The sequence below is a fragment of the Scyliorhinus canicula genome, chromosome 4, assembly GCF_902713615.1.
Source record: "Scyliorhinus canicula chromosome 4, sScyCan1.1, whole genome shotgun sequence".
In the NCBI taxonomy this organism is placed as follows: Eukaryota; Metazoa; Chordata; class Chondrichthyes; order Carcharhiniformes; family Scyliorhinidae; genus Scyliorhinus; species Scyliorhinus canicula.
The window spans coordinates 80,768,662-80,789,156 of record NC_052149.1 but is presented as its reverse complement, the minus strand read 5'-3'; the positions used below and the strand labels follow the sequence as shown (position 1 = coordinate 80,789,156).

At 43.3% G+C, this 20,495-nt stretch overlaps 1 protein-coding gene across 4 annotated transcripts in view; it reads left to right on the top strand.

The window, feature by feature from the left end:
* smg7 (SMG7 nonsense mediated mRNA decay factor) overlaps window positions 1–17,820 on the top strand; it is a 190,197-nt gene extending 172,377 nt beyond the window's left edge. For all 4 annotated transcript variants that reach the window (XM_038794606.1, XM_038794607.1, XM_038794608.1 and 1 more), the window contains 5 exons: window positions 143–229; window positions 6,308–6,467; window positions 7,038–7,211; window positions 8,800–8,948; window positions 15,508–17,820. In XM_038794606.1, the coding sequence (XP_038650534.1) occupies window positions 143–229; window positions 6,308–6,467; window positions 7,038–7,211; window positions 8,800–8,948; window positions 15,508–15,621 (684 nt within the window). In that variant the 3' untranslated portion in view covers window positions 15,622–17,820. The remainder of the gene's footprint in view (window positions 1–142; window positions 230–6,307; window positions 6,468–7,037; window positions 7,212–8,799; window positions 8,949–15,507) is intronic.
* The last annotated feature ends 2,675 nt before the right edge of the window (window positions 17,821–20,495 follow it).

Below are 20,495 nucleotides of genomic sequence, written 5' to 3'. Positions count from 1 at the left end.
TGACTATGTTAATTTTGTTATATAAATGTACAAGTTGTATTGTACTAAATTACTATCGAGCAGTAGATATGGTAAACTTTTTAATGTAAATGTTTTTGTAATGTATTGAAATTACTTTTCCTTTCTGCTTTGTTTCATCTAGATGCCAAACAGATCTCGACTTGAGAGACCTTCCGAGCTAATTACCTCTTCTTCCTTACTGTCTTTGCCGCCTTTTTCACTCAATCAGGTACGTTTAGCAAAATTAAAACCCATTTCTAGAAATTGACTTCTAAAACTTTTTTATTGTGATTATATTTATAATTCTTTTGATGAATTCTAATAATTTGAATGCAGCGGGAATACATTTAATTATATTTAATTTGTATTAAGATATGTTAATTAAGTAATCTAGTATTGGTTATACAAGTCACTGCATATGGTCACCAGGTTCTCCTATGGGTCCGAGATTAAAAATCTGAATGAACGAAGGCCAATTTTTGCTATCATTTTTTGTTGTGTTTCCTATGTTCCAGTGGTGCTTTTATGATGAAGTCAGAGATGTAATCATTCCTCAGTACCCTAATTCAGTTTTTGGTTTTAGTTTATGCTGTTGGTCCCTGTAGACAGAGGTAGCAATAGACACCTATGAGAAAACTTGTAAATCTATAAAAATCTTTTACGTAGGGAAGAAGCGGTTTTAAGATATGTTATCCAATTTTAGCTTGATTTTATTTTAGTTGTTTTAAACTGTCAACTCAGCCCAGTTGCTAGCATGCTCGCTTCTGGCTCTTAATTCAAGCTGTGCTCCCAAGATTTAAGTATGTAATCTGGCCTGGTAATTCAGGGATTATTGCATTGTTGTGAAGTGGTATTTGGATGAAATGTTGAACCAATGTCAAGTGGATGTTAAGATCATATGGCATTATTTTCCAGAAGGATGGTAAGTGTTCATCCCTCTATCAACACCATCAAAAATGTTCCTATTTGCTGCGTTTAAGGATTTGCTGTTCACTGACTACTGTGTTTACCAACAAAACAAGTGACCGCATTTAAAAGTAAATTGTTGGCTGTGAAGTATTTTGTAAAGTATTAAGGAGCGACTGAGACTATTAAAATGCATTTTTGTTTTTGGTATTTTGCAAAAATATGCTTTATTCATAAAATATCTAGAAGAACATTACAAACATTTCAAAGTGGCCATTATACAGTGCAATAATAGTCATGTTTTATGCATAAATCATGTTGCATTCTGGGGTGCTTCAGTACAGTCAACAAAACATTACAGATATTTCAAAGAGTCATTACAAATGGTACAAAGATATTTTGGTTGTCTACATGGATCAAGTTGTAATCCGAGGTGCCTCTATACAATTGTGATACATGTAATCTTCACTGCATTCATTCAGTGTAAATCATACAGCCTGAGGGGTTCTATACAATTCCCCAGCCCTCTGTTCATTATGGCTGAAAGGTCTTGGACAGTGACCTTTCCCCATTGCACCTCTGCGGCGGCTGCCCCACCCCTCAGCATGTAGTCCTGAGCTTTATGAATATGCCAGTCTGCAACACATGGTCAGGGACAACTCTTTGCACTGGAGGACCAAGTTTCGGGCCGACCAAAGAGCATCTTTCACCACATTGCTGATTCTCCAGCAACAGTTGATGTTTGCCTTGGTGTGTATCCCTGAAAACAGCCCATAGAGCACAGAGTCCTGCATCATGGAACTGCTTGGGATAAACCTTGACGAAAACCACCTCCTCTATCCTGACCTCCTTTGCAACAGCACAATTCAATAGGCTCTTCTCTACCGCAGTTAGCTTGGGGGCAATGTACTGATGGGGCGAGGCTCCGGGCATGTCGGAAGGATCTGACGGGAGAGCCTTTCTCACCACCTGCCAAGTCTTGGTGCTTGTTTGAAAGATTTGGTGATGAGGAATTTTGCTAAATAACCTTCAGAATTTGTACTGCTGTTGGACACCCCTTTGGTTACTAAGTACACTGCCTTTGAAAGAAAAAGTTATTCATCCTGTGACAATTAACTGATTCACGTTACGTATAAAGATGCTAGTTTTGACTTGTGCTTATAGCAAAACAGCAACTTCCATTACTGTCCTACAAATCAAAAGTGTTGGGAGAAAATCCAAACTTTAATCACATTACAGACGGGAACCAGTGGATTTTTTTTTTTTAGAAGCCAAGTTATCTGATGAAATGGTTCTAACAGTTGTTGTCTCATCTGCTGGCAAAGTCCTTTTTCTCCCATCTATGGGAAACATCTAGTAAAATGTCTAACCCACCGTAGAAGAAATCTGTAATGCCCTGGTACTGTTGCTGGACTAGTAACCCAGAGATCCAGGATAATGATAGAATCATAGAATGCACAGTGCAAAAGGAGGCTGTTTGGCCCATCAAGTCTGCACCGGCCCTTGGAAAGAGCACCCCACTTAAGCCCACACCTCCACCCTATCTTTGTAACCCAGTCATCCCGCCTAACCTTTTTGACACTAAGGGGCAATTTAGCATGGCCAATCCACCTAACCTGCACATCTCTGGACTGTGGAAGGAAACCGGAGCACCCAGAGGAAACCCACAGGGGGGGGGGGGGGGGGGGGGGGGGGGGTGGAAAGTGCAAACACCACACACAGTCACCGGAGCTGAAATTTAAACCGGGACCCTGGAGCTGTGAGGCAACAATGCTAACCACTGTGCCACCGTGCCGCCCTAATTTGGGGGCCCGGGTTCGAATCCCACCGCAGCAGGTGTTGGAATTTAAATCCAATAAAATATCTGGAATTAAAAGTCTAAAGATGGTCTTGAAACCGATCTGATTCACTAATTTTCTTAAGGGAAGGAAATCTGCCATCCTTACCTGGGGTGGCCTACATGAGACTCCAGACCCACAGCAACATGTTTGACTCTTATGTGCCCTCTGAAATGGCTTTGCAAGCCACTCGGTTGTATTGAACCACTCCAAAACACAGAAAGGGAATGAAACTGGACGGACCACCCGGCATCGGCCTAGTTACTGGAACTGAGAACAGCAAACTCAGCCCTGTTGACCCTGCAAAGTCCTCCTCTCTAATATATCGGGGATTGTGCCAAAATCTGGACAACTGTCTCACAGACTAGTCAAGTGACAGCACTATCCACCATTCCTGGGTATATCCTGTCTCACTGGCAAGATGGACCCAGCACAGGTGGTGGTGGCACAGTGGTATACAGTCGAGAGGTAGTTGCCCTGGAAGTCAACGTCTACTCTGGACTCCATGAAGTCTCAAGACATCTGGTTAAACATGGGCAAGGAAACCTCCTGATTACCACGTACCATCCATTAGCTGATGAATCCGTACTTATATTGAACACCAGTTGGAGGAAACACTGGAGGGTGGCATGGGTGCAGAATATACTCTAGGTGGCTTGGTAGTGCCACCACAGACTGAGCTGGTGGGGTCCGAAAGGACTTGGCTGCCTTGGTTCAAACATGGACAAAATAGCTGAATGTCAGAAGTGAGGTGAGAGGAACTGCCCTAGACATAAACGCAGCATTTGAGGGAATATGGCATCAAGGAGTCTTAGCTACAGACCGTGAAAATGACGGTCCTCCCCAGATTTCTGTTTCTCTTTCAGTGCCTCCCCATCTTATCTCCAAGGCCTTTTTCAAGCGGGTGGATAAGATTATTTCAAGCTTTGTGTGGGCGAGTAAAACTCCGCCAGTGAAGAAAATGTTGCTGGAGTGCAGTCGGGGGGAGGGTGTGTTGGCGCTGAAGAACTTCTGCAATTACTACTGGGCGGCGAATATAGCGTTGATCAGGAAGTGGGTAGTGGGGAGGGATCAGCATGGGAGCAGATGGCAGCGGCATCATGTAAAGACACCAGTCTGGGAGCATTGGTAACAGCACCTCTGCCGTTCTCGCTGGCCCGATACTCCACAAGTCCGGTGGTAGTGGCGGCTCTGAGGATCTGGGAGCAGTGGAGGAGATATAAGGGAGTGGAGGGAGTATCGATTTGGACCCCGATTTATAACAACCACAGGTTTGTACCTAGTAGGCTAGATGGCGGGTTCCGGAGTTGGCAGAGGGCAAGAATTAGAAGGATGGGGGGGATTTATTTATAGACGGGAGCTTTCCCAGCTTAAAAGCTTTTAAATTTAAATTGCCAGCATGGAATGGTTTCAGGTATTTGCAGGTGCACAACTTCCTGAGAAAGCAGGTGTCGGCCTTTCCGCTGCTGCCGTCACGGGGGATACAGGATAGAGTAGTTTCCAGTACCAGGGTGGGAGAGGGGAAGGTATCGGATATTTACCAGGAGCTTTTGGAGGTGGAGGAGACTCCGGTGGAGGAGCTTAAGTACAAGTGGGAGGACGAGCTAGGAGGAGAGATAGAGGCGGGTCTATGGGCGGATGCCCTAAGCAGGGTTAATATCTCCTCATCGTGCGCCAGGCTTAGCCTGATACAATTTAAGGTAGTCCACCGGGCACACATACAGCGGCTAGGATGAGCAAGAATAGGTACGCGAGGTGCACGGGAAGCCCAGCAAATCATGTCCACATGTTTTGGGCATGCCCGAAGCTAGAGGGTTTTGACGGGGTTTTGCTTCGGCAATGTCCACGGTGCTAAAAACACGGGTGGTGGCGAGTCTGGAGGTAGCGATCTTTGGAGTGTCAGAAGATCTGGCAGTTCAGGGGGTGAAAGAGGCCGGCATCCTGGCCTTTGCCTCCCTGATAGCCCAGAGACGGATCTTATTAATGTGGAGGGACTCGAAGCCCCCGAGTGTAGAGACCTGGGTTAGTGACATGGCTGGATTTCTCAGTCTTGAGAAAATAAAGTTTGCCTTAAGAGGGTCAATGTTCGGGTTTTCCTGGAGGTGGCAGGGGGGAAAATTAAAAATGTCAACAGATGCAGTATTCCGGGGGGGATTGCTGTTGTATGGTTGAGGTGTGTGAAGATTGGGCTGGGGAGGGGGGGGGGGGAATGATTATTTTGCCATGTTGATGTCATTTTTTTGTTACTGTTATAAAAATTTTCAAATACCTTAATAAAATGTTATTTTTTAAAAAAAAATCAAGAACACTTAGCAAAACTGGAGTCAATGGGAATCGGGGGAAAACTCTAGGCTGTTTGGAGTCATACCTGGCACAAAGGAAGATGGTTGTGGTGGTCGGAGGTCAATCATCTTAGCTCCAGGGTATCACTGCAGGAGTTCCTCGGTAGTGTCCTAGTCCAACCATCTTCAACTGCTTCATCAGTTGCCTCCCTTTGATCATAAGGTCAGAAGTGGGGATGTTCGCATATGATTGCATAATGATCAGCACCATTTGTGACATCTCTGATAATTAGCAGTCCCTATCCAAATACAGTAAGACCTGGGCAATATCCAGGCTTGGGCTGACGAGTGACAAGTTACATTTGTGCCAGGCAATGACCATCCCCTACAAAAGAGGATCTACCCATCGGCCCGTGTCATTCAATGGCATTACCATCGCTGAATCCCCCACAATCAACATCGGAAACTGAACTGGACTAACCATATTGATACTGTGGCTACCAGAGCAGGTCAAAGGCTAGGAATCCAAGGTGAGGAACTCACCTCCTGACACCCCCACCCCCCAAAGCCTGTCCACCATCTACAAGGCACAAGTCAGAAGTGTAATGGAATACTCTCCGCTTGCCTTGATGAGTGCAACTCCAACAACACCCAAGATGCTCAACACTATCCAGGACAAAGCCCGCTTGATTGCTACCCATTCCACATTCAATCCCTCCACCACCGACGAACAGTGGTAGCTATGTGTACCATCTACAAGATGCACTGCACGAACATGCCATGGTTTTTTAGGCAGCACCTTCTAAAACCATGACTACTACTATCTAGAAGGACAAGTGCAGCAGATACCTGGGAACCTGGTATCCCTGGAGGTTCCTCTCCAAGTCACTCACCACCCCGACTTGGAAATATATCGCCGTTCCTTCACTGTTGCTACGTCAAAATCCTGGGGAACACCCTCCCAAACGTAGTGGGTGGACCTACGCCTCTGGGACTGCAGCAGTTCAAGAAGGCAACTCACCACCACCTTCTGAAGGGCAGCTAGGGATGGGCAATAAGTGCTGGCCTAACCAGCGATGCCCACATCCCGTAAGTTAATTTTTTAAAATGTTTTTAATTTGGCTCTTGCCAAGATGGGTACACCATGTCTGCAGTAGCTGTTCACTATCCTGTTTGATGTTCTACTTTATTGAACACCATTGGAATTATGTTTTAACTTGATACTTGTATGTTAGTGAGCCATTTTTAACTGACTTATTGCATCCATGTTGTTGCTTTCAGGAGAACTCTCAGAATAACAGCATTTTCAGTGAGGTCTATGGCAAAAATCTAGCACCAAGTGGGAAATCAGAGAATGCACTACCACAAGCATTCCATGAGGCCTCCTGTTACTCATTATTTGATGGCAACCCTTGGTCCCCATCTCTTCCTGCCAGCTCAGGTTAGTGCTCTAAAATATAGTCTTTATTTACCATGAAAACTTTATAATGAGACATTCCACCATGGAAAATGTTCGTTTCAGAATGAACAGCTTTGTGTGAAGTCCTGTTTGCTGTACCTTTATCTTTCAATTTGAATGGATGCCAATCTACCTCAACTTTTATTGGCATCTTCTAAGCAAGGTTATGGACATCTTGATCAAGGAAATGTCATCATTTATGTTTATTATTTTGTACAGCAAATTGTTTACAAAAAGCTGGGCTGCAACAAAAGAGAAAATATTCATTTTTGTTTTTGTTTGCCACAGTCGTAACACCTTATTCGTAAATAATTAAGGGGCACTGATTTGTACTTTTTCCAGAGAAAAGTAATATCAAATATTTTAAAATTGCCCAAAACACCAGTAAAAAGATTTTGGTAACTGGATGCACAGTGGGACCTAGATTCAAATCAGCCCCTTAGTTCACTCTGGTGGGATGACGAGCACTTTTATTTCAATTGGGCTGAACAAATACAGATCTAGATGAAAGGAACTTCACATTTTTTCTTCATGTGCTTCTTCAAATAATAGATCATTCAACACCAGCAAGCCAGTCACCGCACTCCTCTAATCCCAGTAGCCTACCAAGTTCTCCTCCAACTCACAACCAGAATTCATTTTCTGGCTTTGGACCGATTGGAACACCTGACAACAGTGAGAGGAGGCTAACAGACCGTTGGAACATGAAACGCACAGACAAGCCAGGTAGAGTACCTAGCATCCTCAAATATTGGCATCTCTATGCCTATTTATTAGGTCGTTTAGCCATGTGCAGAAAATGATTCTTTAAATTAATTAGAATGAATTCCAGTATCCTTTGTAAAAGTCTAAACTTTCTAAAGAATTTCCATTGCCTGTAAGTTGTGAGTGTTTCTTTTTAAATGGTTCACTATAAAGTCAGAACTGTCCTGTATGAGTAATTGATGAGCCTGATGCCGTTTGCGTATGTGGTTGAACTGACAAAACAATTCAAGTAAGAGGAATGGGTTCTTTGTCAGGCTCAGTATTTACTTCAAAACAGATGTCCCAAAATTAAACCCTTTTTTTTTAAGATCAGCAAATGGTTCATGGAAAGTGTAAAACGTTCAACAGAATTCTTAATGTTAATACAAGTTATCGATAAAACTGTTTTAAAAACAAAAGCTATCCAGTTTGCTTGACACTGACAGTGGTTAAAAATTGAACCGTATCTCTCGCCACCCTAATATAAACTTAACTTCTATAATGAGAGATTATCCATCTGCCTGGTGATTTGGATGTTGAACACACGCTGCATTATTTAAAAAAGAATAAAGAATTCTCCTAATGTCCTGAACAGCATTCTTCTAGAATCACCAAATTTTGTATTTATGTATATCCTATGTTTTTTTTTCATGTATGGAATAATCTGTCTGGACTGTACGCAGAACAATACTTTTCACTACCTTGGTTCACATGACAATGAAACAAAAACAAATCCTAAAAGACCCAGATTATTTAATCATTCATCTGGTAGCTGTTTATGCAATGTAGCTGGTACAGAATGGGTGCCATGCTAGCTTAAACACTAATAGTGTTTGTACTTCCAAAATTAATCCATTGCATGAAGGGCATCTTGATGGTGTAATATGCTGCTATATAAATAGAAGTCTGTCTTACAGGTGCATCAGTTAATAAGAGCACAAACAGGTCAAGGAGAGGAAAATCCATAATGGAATAATTATACTTGAGAATGGATAAAATGCCATTTTCATTCGCAGCATTTCTTTGTCATCTTACTGTTTCACCTTTAATAGATGCTCCATTCTTAAATCTTGAATATAATTTCTAATGATAAAGATAGTCTATCACAACTGATACTTCCAATCTTCCTAAAATGTGTATTGAAATTGTTTCTCAAGATAAAATTCCAGAGATGAGGGGTTTGTCCTATGAAGAGTGATCAGGCTTCCCCTTCTGGGGCAATCTAAAATGAGAGGTCATAGTTTTAGGATAAGGGGTAGCAGATTTAAAACAAAGATGAGGAGAAATTACTTCTCTCCAAGAGTCTTAATCTGTGGAATTCACTATCCCAAAGTGCGATAGATGCCGGACATTGTGTAAATATTGAGGCGACAAGACAGATTTTTAATCAGCAATAGGTTGAAGGGTTATAGAGAACGGGCAGGGAAGTGGAGTTGAGGTCGAGATTAGGGCAGCTATGATATTGAATGGTTGAGCAGGCTCGAGGGACTGAATTGCTTACTTCCGCTCCGAGCTCTTGTGTTCTATTTAGTCTTGACCTTTTATTTTGTTTCTTTTATAAAAAAAACAGTAATGAGTGGATTTGGCCTGGACTATCTACCTGCCGCATCTTCCTCCTCGGACAATACCTGGCATCAGGGTGGTACTCCGAGCAACACGTGGGCTGCTCCAGACACCACACTGGATGACTCATCCACATTGCTCATGGACAGTTTCAAGGTATGATATCTTACTAGATCGCTTTCCTTTGCCTTTCAGATTCCGATTTTCCTTTATTGTTCTGAGAGTGATGATTAATGCTGAGATATGGTTCTACTGGTAGCCCTCTCCCATTTTCCTTAAGTATATATTCCTGAAATGTAAAATTGTGTACTTTGTGTTGGGTGAACTTGCTTAATCATGGGGACCGCAACAGAAAAGTCTTGAGAAGGGTCACTGGAATTTAGGAACAGGAGTAGGCCATTTAACTCCTCAAGCCTGTTCTACTATTCAGTGAGATCATGGCTGATGTGTCAATATCCCAGATCCCTTGTAACATTTGGTTAAAAAAAAGTACCAGTCTCCGTTTTAAAATTTAAATTTGATCTAGCTTCAATTGTCATTTGTGGAAGTAAGTTACAAACTCCTACCACTCTTTTGTGTGTGTGTGTATGTATTTAACTTCAATCCTGAATGGCCTGGCTCTAATTTTCAATCTATGCCCTTTGTTCTAAACTCCCCACCCATAGAAAAAAGTTCTCTAGATGTTCCCCTTCGTATCTTGAAAGGTTCAATCGAATTACTCAGTCATCATAATTCCAAGGCTGCAATGTTACCTTGTATAATCTGTCGTTGTAATTTAACCCTTAGAGCCCAGGTATCTTTCTGGTAAATCTATGCTGCACTTGCTCCAAGACCAATATATCCTTCCTAAGATGTGATGCCCCGATTGCTTTCAATACTCCAGGCGTATGCTTTTTATAGCTGAAGCATAAATTCCACCATTGTATTCTGGACAACAATCAGGAACAGGGGCCTGGCTCATTTAAGTTTTTTTTTTCTTTTATCATCCCTGATACAGAGACACTGACCCCAGACAACAGCATAATCAGAGATCAGTGAAACAGGCATTAAAACTCACTGTAAAAGATAATGAACTAGACTAGTGGCTGCAGGCTGGCTATTGCTTGTCTTACACTACCGCCCAAATCTAAAAATGAAAGGCATGAATGAGGGTTTCGGCAGCAAATGGGCTGAGGCAGAAGTGAATGGCTTTAAAAGGGTGAAAGTATGTTGTCTCTAAAAGAGAGGATATGGAGCTGAAAATTGAACTCGAGATCAAAGAAGATGCCGAGATTGCAATTAGTTTAACTCATCCTGAGACTGAGCCTGGGGTGAGGATTAAATTGATGGCAAGGGTATGGAGTCTATTGTGGCTTCAGCCTTGATAGTTAGCGAAATTACAGTGCAGAAGGAGGCCATTCGGCCTGTCGAGTCTGCACCGGCCCTTGGAAAACTCTCCCTACTGAAGCCCACACCTCCACCCTATCTCCATAACCCAGTAATCCCACCAAACCTTTTTGGGCATGAAGTGGGCAATTCAGAATCGCCAATCCACTTAACCTGCACATCTTTGGATGGAATTTACAGTTCATCACAGCCTGGATGTCTGATAACAGGCTGTGGAGAGGTCAAGAACCATGTTGGAGAGATAATGGGGGTTTCAGAAGCATATGCTTGGAAGCTTACCCCATGTCAATTTAGTTGCCATGTAGACGAGGTACAGAAAGAGGCAAAAGGAAAATCCACAGATAAAGGTATGGGAAGGCAAGCCCTTGTTAGAGATACTCTGGCTCGATAGCTAAAAGCTAAACCAAACAATGGAAGTACCACTGAGCTGCGTAATAAACTGGGGACATTAGAGGAGAAGATGTAGTTGACCATGTCAACAGTTGCAGAGCAATTGAGGTTTAATGCACCACAGCCACAAAAGCAATCATTTTTGACTTTATTCGGGTCATGCGGCAGGATTGAGAGCTTAAATTGGGGGAAATTCAAACCGGAAGTTGCAGGAAAAATGGGAACAAAGTTGGAAGGCAACAAGATGTTCAATTACTTTGGAGACATAAATTTGAGATGGGAATGTAAAGTACAAGGACAGAGGGGTCATGGGTGGTGGGATCAATTGAAGTGAACGAGGGAGGGTGGAAAATAAACTAGGGATGTGAATGTTCAGAGCTACAGGAAGAGGATGTCTGATGAGGGGTTTAGCTTGGTGCTAAATGGAAAGGTGGAAGCAGCAGAGGCAGCTAAATAGAATGTCTCCGGCTGAATGACAAAGAAGTTCATGACCATCTCACGCTTGTTAGAGATGAGAGTGGAGGTGGCCGTGGTTTAAAGAGACTACTGGTAATGGAGGGTTGTTTTTACTTTCCCGGGTGATCCTGAAGTATTGCATGGATTTAGCTGAAGAGAATGTGACCTGCTGGCAGCTGATATGGTGCAGCTAGATGTGATGATGGATGGCCAAAACTATTAGTGCAACTACACTGTGTGTTGGATTTAAGGGAATAAGGGTGGAGACCATACCAGGAAGAATGTCTGGGATTGGGAAGAATAGTCAAGGCCATTAAAGATGACAACTATGGAAGCATAATTGTGAATGGAAGGTTTGAAAGTACTGTTGCAAATGACTGAGCATTGTCTTACAAGGATGAATGTAGAAGAAAGTTAGTTGCAATGGATTTTGGGTAGTTAACATTTATTTCCTCAATCAACAGTATCAGCATCAAGACATATTATCTGATCATTTATCTTGTAGCTGTTTGTGGAGCCTTGCTATGTGCAGATTAGCTTCTTCATTTTCCTTCAACATTGGCCAGAATAAAATAAGTACCTTTTTCGCTGTGAAACTTTTTGTCCCGGGACATGAAATGTTAATTATAAATACAAGCTTGTTCCTTCCTTCTGGAAAAAAGTTACTGATAATAGTAGTCTCTTAAGAGTAGTTAAATAATGAAGTGATTAAGATTGTAATTATATTTCAATTTAACGTAAAACAGCACAAAATTAATATAGTGGGTATGACAGTTCAGTGGTTATTTTACTGGACTGGTAATCTAGAGGCCTGGATTAATAATCAAAGAATAAGTGTTCAAATCTCACTGACAATTTGAGGATTTCTATTCCAGTTTTTTTGTTAAATCGGAAGTAAGGCATAAAGGAAACTATAGTTGTTGGATTGGCCTAAAAGCACTGTGGTTCACTGATGTTATTTATGGATAAGAAACCTGATGTTCTTGCATGGTCTGACCTATGTGTAAGTCTCGTCACACACCAGAGTGGTTGACTCTTAGTTGGTCTCTGACGTAGCTTAGCAAGCCACGTCAGTTGTATCAAACTCGGGGACTAAATTACTGGCCTTGAGTTACTCCCACCACCCAAAATGCATTTAAAAAATATATAGCTGCACTAAAGGCAAGCTGAATATAAAAATGTTTTCATATATTTCATTTCTGTTTGATATTTTCTAGAATGCAAAGTTTCTTGCAATCTTTTGATAATGAAATCCAACACGGGGCTGAGAGGGATCGGTTAGTTGAGGAGATAGTCCAGGTGGACAGGAGATACTCGGAGGCCCCGAACGTGGAGCTAATGAGGGAGCGGCGGAGGTTACAGGCGGAGTTTGGGCTGTTGACTACAGGGAACGCAGTAGAACAGCTGAGGAGGGCAAGGGGGTGGCGATTTATGAGTACGGGGAAAAGGCAAACAGAATGTTAGCGCACCAGCTCAGAAAAAGGGAGGCGGCCAGGGAGATGGGGCGAGTAAAGAGTAGAGGTGGGAATACTGTCCTGGACCCAGTGGGGGCGAATGAGGTGTTTAACGACTTTTGCGGTAAATGATACGAGTCGAAACCCCCGGCAGGGGTGGAGCGGATGAGGCAGTTTTTGGATCAGTTGAGGTTCCGAGGGTTGATGAAGATCTGGTGGAAGGGCTGGGAGCCCCCCATTGAGATTGAGGAAATATATGCGAGGGGCTGGAGGGCATGCAGTCGGGCAAGGCCCCGGGGCTGGATGGCTACCCGGTGGAATTCTATAAGAAGTTTTCATAAGTTTTCAGAGGTATTGAGCCACCTGCTGGTGAGGGCAGTTAATGAAGCAAGAGAGAAGGGACAATGTCACAGGCCTCGATTTCACTGATCCTGAAATGGGAGAAGGATCCAGAGCAATGCGGGTCATACAGGCCAATTCTCTACTGAATGTGGATGCCAAACTGCTGGCTAAGATACTGGCCACGAGGATAGAGGATTGTGTCCCGGGGGTGATAGGGGAAGACCAGACGGGATTTGTAAAGGGCAGGTAACTCGAGGCCAATGTTCGAAGGCTTTTAAATGTTACTATGATGCCCTCAGGAGGAGTGGAGGTGGTGGTAGCGATGGAAGGCTTTTGATCGGGTGGAGTGGGATTACCTGTGGGAGGCGCTGGGAAGGTTTGGGTTTGGTGAAAGCTTCATTGACTGGGTGCAGTTGTTCTATCAGGCGCCAGTAGCGAGTGTGGGTACGAACCGGCTGAAGTCGGGGTATTTTCATCTACACCGAGGGACGAGGCAAGGGTGCCCCCTCTCCCTGTTACTGTTTGCTCTGGCCATAGAGCCATTGGCCATGACGTTAAGAGCCTCCAGGAACTGGAAAGGGCTGGTTCGGGGGGAGGGGTGGAGCACCGAGTCTCGCTTTACGCAGATGACCTCTTGTATATTTCAGACCCGTTGGAGGGGATGGGGGAAAGTAATGCGAATCCGTAGATTGGATTGGATTTGTTTATTGTCACGTGTACCGAGGTACAGTGAAAAGTATTTTTCTGCAAGCAGCTCAACAGATCATTAATTACATGGGAAGAAAAGGGAATAAAAGAAAATACATATTAGGGCAACACAAGGTATACAATATAACTACATAAGCACCGGCATCAGATGAAGCATACAGGGTGTGGTGTTAATGAGGTCACTGCATAAGAGGGTCATTTAGGAGTCTGGTAACAGCGGGGATGAAACTGTTTTTGAGTCTGTTCGTGCGTGTTCCCAGACTTCTGTATCTTCTGCCCGATGGAAGAAGTTGGAAGAGTGAGTCAGCTGGGTGGGAGGGGTCTTTGATTATGCTGCCCACTTTCCCCAGGCAGTGGGAGGTGTAAATGGAGTCAACGGATAGGAAGCAGGTTTGTGAGATGGACTGGGCGGTATTCACGACTCTCTGAAGTTTCTTGCGGTCTTGGGCCGAGCAGTTGCCATACCAGGCTGTGATGCAGCCAGTTAGGATGCTTTCTATGGTGCATCTGTAAAAATTGGTACGGGTTAATGGAGACATGCCGAATTTCCTTAGTTTCCCGAGGACGAATAGACGCTGTTGTGCTTTCTTGGTGATAGCGTCGACGTGGGTGAACCAGGACAGAGTTTTTGAGATGTGCACCCCTAGGAATTTGAAACTGCTAACGATCTCTACCTCTGCTCCATTGATGCTGACAGGGATGTGTACAGTACTTTGTTTCCTGATGTCAATGACCAGCTCTTTAGTTTTGCTGGCATTGAGGGAGAGATTGTTGTCGCTGCACCACTCCACTAGGTTCTCTATCTCCCTCCTGTATTCTCACTCGTTGTTATTCGAAATCCGGCCCACTATGGTCGTATTGTCAGCAAACGTGTAAATGGAGTTGGAACCAAATTTTGCCACGCAGTCGTGTGTGTACAGGGAAATTCCCTGGGGGAATTTGGCAATTTTTGGGGTATAAATTGAACATGGGGAAAAGCGAAATGTTCGCGATCCAGGCAAGAGGGCAGGAGAAGAGACTGGGAGAGCTGTCGCTTAACTGGTAGGAAAAAGCTTTCGGTATCTGGGAATCCAGTTGGCCCGGGAATGGGAGGCTCTGCACAAGTTAAACCTATCCCGGCTTGTAGAACAAATGAAAGGAACTTTAAGTGATGGGACATGCTCCCGCTATCACTGGCGGGCAGGGTACAGACCGTGAATATGACGGTCCTCCCCAGATTTCTGTTTGTCTTTTAGTGCCTCCCCATCTTCATCCCAAGGGTCTTTTTCAAGCGGGTGAATAAGATTATTGCAGGCTTTGTGTGGGCGGGTATAACTCCGCGAGTGAAGAAAGTGTTGCTGGAGCGCAGTCGGGGGGAGGGTGATATCTTGGCCTTTGCCTCCCATCCGTGCCGTAGCCCGGAGACGGATCTTATTAATGTGGAGGGATTCGAAGCCCCGAGTGTAGAGACATGGGTTAGTGACATGACTGGGTTTCTCAGTCTTGAGAAAATAAAGTTTGCCTTAAGAGGGTCAATGGTAGGGTTCACCCGGAGGTCGCAGCTGTTTGTCAACTTTCTCGGGGAATATTAAAATGTCAGCAGAAGCAGTATTCCAAAGAGGGGGGGTGGGATTGTTGTTTTATGGTTGTGGTGTGTGAAGATTAGGGTGGGGGGGGGAAATGTTTATTGTACCATGTTTATGTCATTGTTATTGTTATGGCTATAAAACTTGCAAATACCCTAATAAAAATATTTTTAAAAAAGAATGAAATCCAACATTCCACAGTAAATTTACAATCTTGGGCTAAGTCAGCAGATGTGAAATTAGTCGAACAGCATTTATTTACTAGGTCTCGGGAAAGAAAGCTTGTTCTCCTAATCGGGGCAGACATGCTCAGTGTCCATACTGTTACTGCTTTCCTCAAAATTATTTTTCTCTTTAGGCTTTTCAATTTCCATAATAAACAGGTTTCTTTATTTTTCTCCCCTCCCTTTTCAGTCAATCTGGTCAAGTTCAATGATGCATCCTGGACCCTCTGCACTGGAACAGCTGCTGATGCAGCAGAAACAGAAGCAACAGCGAGGACTCGGCACACTGAACCCACCACACTGAGAGGCACAATGGCATGACCGGTGAATCCAGGTTACACAACTCAAGGCATGTTGGGTTTGCATTACAACCCACGGTCCCCTGCAGGTGGCAGCCCTCTCCCCTCTGTTTTCTTGCTGATGAGAGGGCGTAAGCACTCCACCAGTGCTGCGTGTGCACAAAGCTGCTGCTGAGGAAAAAACAAAAAAAGAACATTACATGCTTCCTGTCACTTCCAGAGGAAGGTCCATCACCTGCCTCACTCAGTTATCTCCTAAACACTTGATTCTGCTCAAAGATCTCCTATGTTCCTCTCCATTTTATACATCTCTAATATGGTTGGGCAATGGAGGGAGATGAGATGGGGAAGGAAAAATCAAGTGGGCTGAAGTAGTGTTGCATTGTAAAAAAAATATAAAAAGAGGAGAATCAACTAATGAATGCTCTGCTAGTGAGGACATGGTTACGTTTTTAAATCCTCTATCATCTTGGTTTTTGAGAGTGATCATTTTCTGCTCTGTTAAGGAACAGGTGTGCTTGTAATCTCTAAATGTAGTGACACTGGCCCATTTGTCAGCTTTCCTCAAACCTATTACATTAAGGATGTGTGGAGGCATTCTGTTAGTGAATTTATATGAAGGCAGCTTTTCAGACAAGCAAGGGTTTTGTGTGTTTGAAAACAGCTTCACATCACTGCACCTTTAGCTAATAGATTTTTTAAAGGAAAAACTAGTCGTTAATGTCTATAGCTGCAGTAGTAATTACAATATTAAATACTTGTGATACTGTTCTGTAGCAGTCCTAGCTAAAATGGTGAGAAGACGTGCAGCAGAGAGCTCTGCTTAAAACAAAAAAGCAGTAATTGCTAAGGATTTTAAATTAGTGGTTTTTGATTATAACAGTAGCTATAAATTTTACTATAGCATACCAACCTTGAAAGGGGTTAATTTATCTATTTAGTTCTAGTTCAGGCTTCTTTTAATTACTAGATAAGAACAGCTTTTGTCGGCTTCTGTCTGATGGTAATTTTTATTCCCAATTTGGCAGTGTCTTTCAAAGTGGAAAAAGGGTCCAGCAATGCTGCTGGTTCAGCAAAACGGGACACAAAGCAGGTGTGAGTGAGTGAGTATGTGGGCCACTTGTACTTGTGGGTGTGTGTTGATGCTTGTGGCCACCTGCTACTCCCATTTACAATTTAAAAAAAATATATGAAAAGCATGGGTCATACACTGTGGTCACCATATCAGTAAAAGTTTCAGGCTCTTGAATGTAACAAACATTTCTGTCCTTTTTGAGCTTTGTGGAAAGATCTGAATGTATCATTTACAGACTCATGGAAAATGCCGGTTAAAGTCATTCTTTAAGTCGCAGTAATGAAAATATTTTCAGTCAAAACTCGATTTCAATTGAATTTCTAATGGCAAAAGCTGATGTAACTGTGTAGGAACACGTTTCTTTCTGTTCTTATTTAGGGATGGAAGAGTTACATGTCTGAGTAACTGAGAACTGTTCAAAACCAATGTCTCATGCTTGTGGGGAAAGTATGGAACTCAGGTGGGTACTAGGACAATTCAGGCCAGGTTGGAATGAAGTGCAACACTAGGAAGAAGTGGAGAAAAGGATTTTTTTTTAGGGAAATGGTGTATTACAACCTCTGCACATTAGTAAGACTTAGATTGAAAACAACAAAGACAACTCCCACTCTTGAGTTTTTTTTTGAAAAAAGTCAAACAGTGCTCTGCACCACAGTTAGAAGCGCAGCTCCACAGCCAACCCACTGAAACATTCCACCGTTCTGGTCACCTAACTCTAAAACTACTCTGGTACTGAATCACCTTGTCTCCCCCAGGTCTATTCACTGAGCTGACATGTCCCATACGGTTAGCAAAAGTACCACATCCTGCATGCATGTATGCTGTTCGGAATAATTATATTTCTGGGGAACAGGAGCACTGCAAGAAAGATTATAGGGCCCTTGGAAAAAAATGGTTTCTGTTCTAAGCTTTTGTGTTCATGTCTTTTTTGTGTAAGAACTTGTGCAGCAATTGCTGGAATCAGCTTTGCCTTCAATAAATGAAACCATGTTCTAAATAAAACTGTTTATGTTTAATCACTTGTTCTTCTGTGCACAGTGTTTTCCTTTAAGGATGATCTTTGAAGGAAAAATCTACAAACATTGGTGTGGTGCTAAACTTACATTAAATACTGTTAAAACATGCAAGATATATTGTGTTGTGTGCTACTTAAAATTTCATAATTGTCTTTTTTTTAAAGTCGTACGGAGCAGAAGTCAGCAGGATTCCTGGCTGCTATGTGGTGAACTCTGCTCGGAATGGTTGAGCATTAGACTTGATTTTATGCCTCTGGTATTGAATAGCATAGTAGAACACCCCCATACTTGTATATAAAGGATGGTCACTTAGTTGAAGTATCAAAACTAGCTGCCATGATCAGTATTTCAACTGTGACTGAGTTGGTAGCACTGTCTCATCTGGATCAGCAGGTTGTGGGTTCAAGCCCCATTCCAGAACTTGCGCACAAAAATCTAAGATTCTCCAGTACCGTGCTGGACAGCTGGAGGTGCTGTCTTTCAAATGAGATGTTAAACCTAGGTCCATCTGCTCTCAAGTGGATCAAAGGTTCGTATGACATAGAACCCCTACAGTGCAGAAGGAGGCCATTCAGCCCATCGAGTCTTCACTGACCCTCCGAAAGAGCACCCTACCCAAGTCCGCTCCCCCATCCATCCTGCCCTATTGCCGTAGCCCCGTAACCTAGCCGGCACATCCCCTGGACACAAAGGGACAATTTAGCATGGCCAATCCACCTAATCTGCACATTTGTGAGAGCACCCAGAGGAACCCACTCAGACACTGAGAGAACATACAAACTCCAGACAGACAGTCGCCCAAGGCTGGAATTGAACCCAGGCCCCTGAAGCTGTGAGGCAGAAGTGCTAATCACTCTGCCACCATGCTGCCCATGATTTGTCCTGGCCGATATTAATCCTTAATAAACATCTTTTTAAAAATTTATTCTTCTTAAGCTGCTTTTTGAGAGAGCCTGTTGTCTGCAAATTGATCCCCACTTTCCCTACATTGCCACAGTGACTTCACTTCAAGTGTATTTAATTGACTACGGTACTTTGAGATATTTTGAGGTCATGAAAGGTGCTATCTTTTGCCAGTAGAAGTAACATATTGAAAAAAGAAAATAGCATTCCAAAAATACTCACGAAGGGTTGTAATGTTCAGCAATGATTTGAATAACCAAAGATGTTGAAACTTCATGATCCATAACTTCCGGGTACCCCAATGATGTGCTGGGGAATCCCTCTAGAAAGTTCCTACGTACAGCAATTGCCCAGAAGTGCTAGCTTCAGCTGGGCTGGGAACCATATGACAGAAGCAATTTTTAAATTACTAACTTTGGATGGTTCTGCAAGTTTTACTCTTGATAGTTAATCTGAAAGAATTAGAAGGAAAAAAAATCACTTCTAATTCCAGAGTAACTATTTTTTTTAAAAACAGACCCAGCCTCGCTGCTCCTGTCACACCTAGCCTGAGTAAAGAAGGTTGGGTGTGACACGACTTCAGACATTCCATCTGGTCCCCCAGCCAGGCTGAGGTCATAAGTGGCACTGGGTGCCTCCATCCAAGCAGAACATGCTTACGTGCTATTAAGGTGGCGAAGGAGCACTGGTGAGTCCGAAATGCCAAAACAGCCACCAAAGGGCATTGCTCCAGCTGAACACCCAGAATCCCCAAGACCAATACATGTGCGTGTGATTCACCAGCCTGTTTGAGCACTGTTCACACCTAACCCCATCCCTCAGAAGAACCCACTCACTTTGCGACCGGCTTTTAAATGTGAACGGCGCCTTCCCGGCAGAAGCAGCGGCAGGCCCCATGCCTAGCACTGCACTGACGCCACAAGCCCTGTACGTCCGTGTTTTTGGCATGAAATCACTGAGGAGAGATTCTTCCATTTTGTAGCTGTGACCAAACAAGGCAACGGGCCTGTGAAGAACTGAAGAAGGATCATTTTGTTATAAGGAAGAGTGCCCGAGGCACCATCAGGCCAGGATCTCTCAACTGAATCTGTTGGAGAGCGCTGATCGGGAGAGTCCATGGTGGGACAAAGTAGTGCTAGTGTGAGCAACATACAGAGAACCAGGGCCTTGGGTGAACAGCCGACTAAAAAGAAACTGAAATCGGGAACAGAGCCGTATAAATATGATTTCTTGAGGAATGGCTTTGTTAATTGTGCCAATGCAAATCAGGATGCAAAGCCCATGTGTGTTATATGCAGGGAAATACTTGGAAATGAGAGTTGGATGCTATGTCGTACCTTGCAGACATCTTCTCAATTCTAAACTAACTGGGCCTCAAATTGTGAGGGAAGGATGATGATTGCTTTCGGCACTATGAAGAAAAAGATGCTTTCCAAAAGTAATTGAAAGTTTGGCAAGTGTTGAGTATAAATCACATGTTCCCCACACTGCTACGACACATTGAAGAAAACAGTGTTAGTGGGAACTGTCAATAGAATGGCAAGCCTAATTCAGTTGCATCTGGCTGGGCAGATAAAGTTGTTGGCACTACTTTCCAGAGGAGAAGTTTCAGATTTTGAAAGAAGAGGTGGGTGAAAAATCGTTTAGAGTTTGAGACCCAGAGTCGATTATTAACTTACAGCTGACTCTAAATGAGGAGACTGAACTTCTGTGTGTCACCTTGACAGCACATTAAAAACACGCCACAAGTCCATGAGGCTGTCAGCATTCTGGAGTAGCATCTCCGAGGAGTATGTTGAGTACAACCAGCATTTTGTTGCTATTTCCCTTCACAACGACCTACATGTGCGAGGTTGGATTTTCTGTCCTCGCAAAGATGAAGACA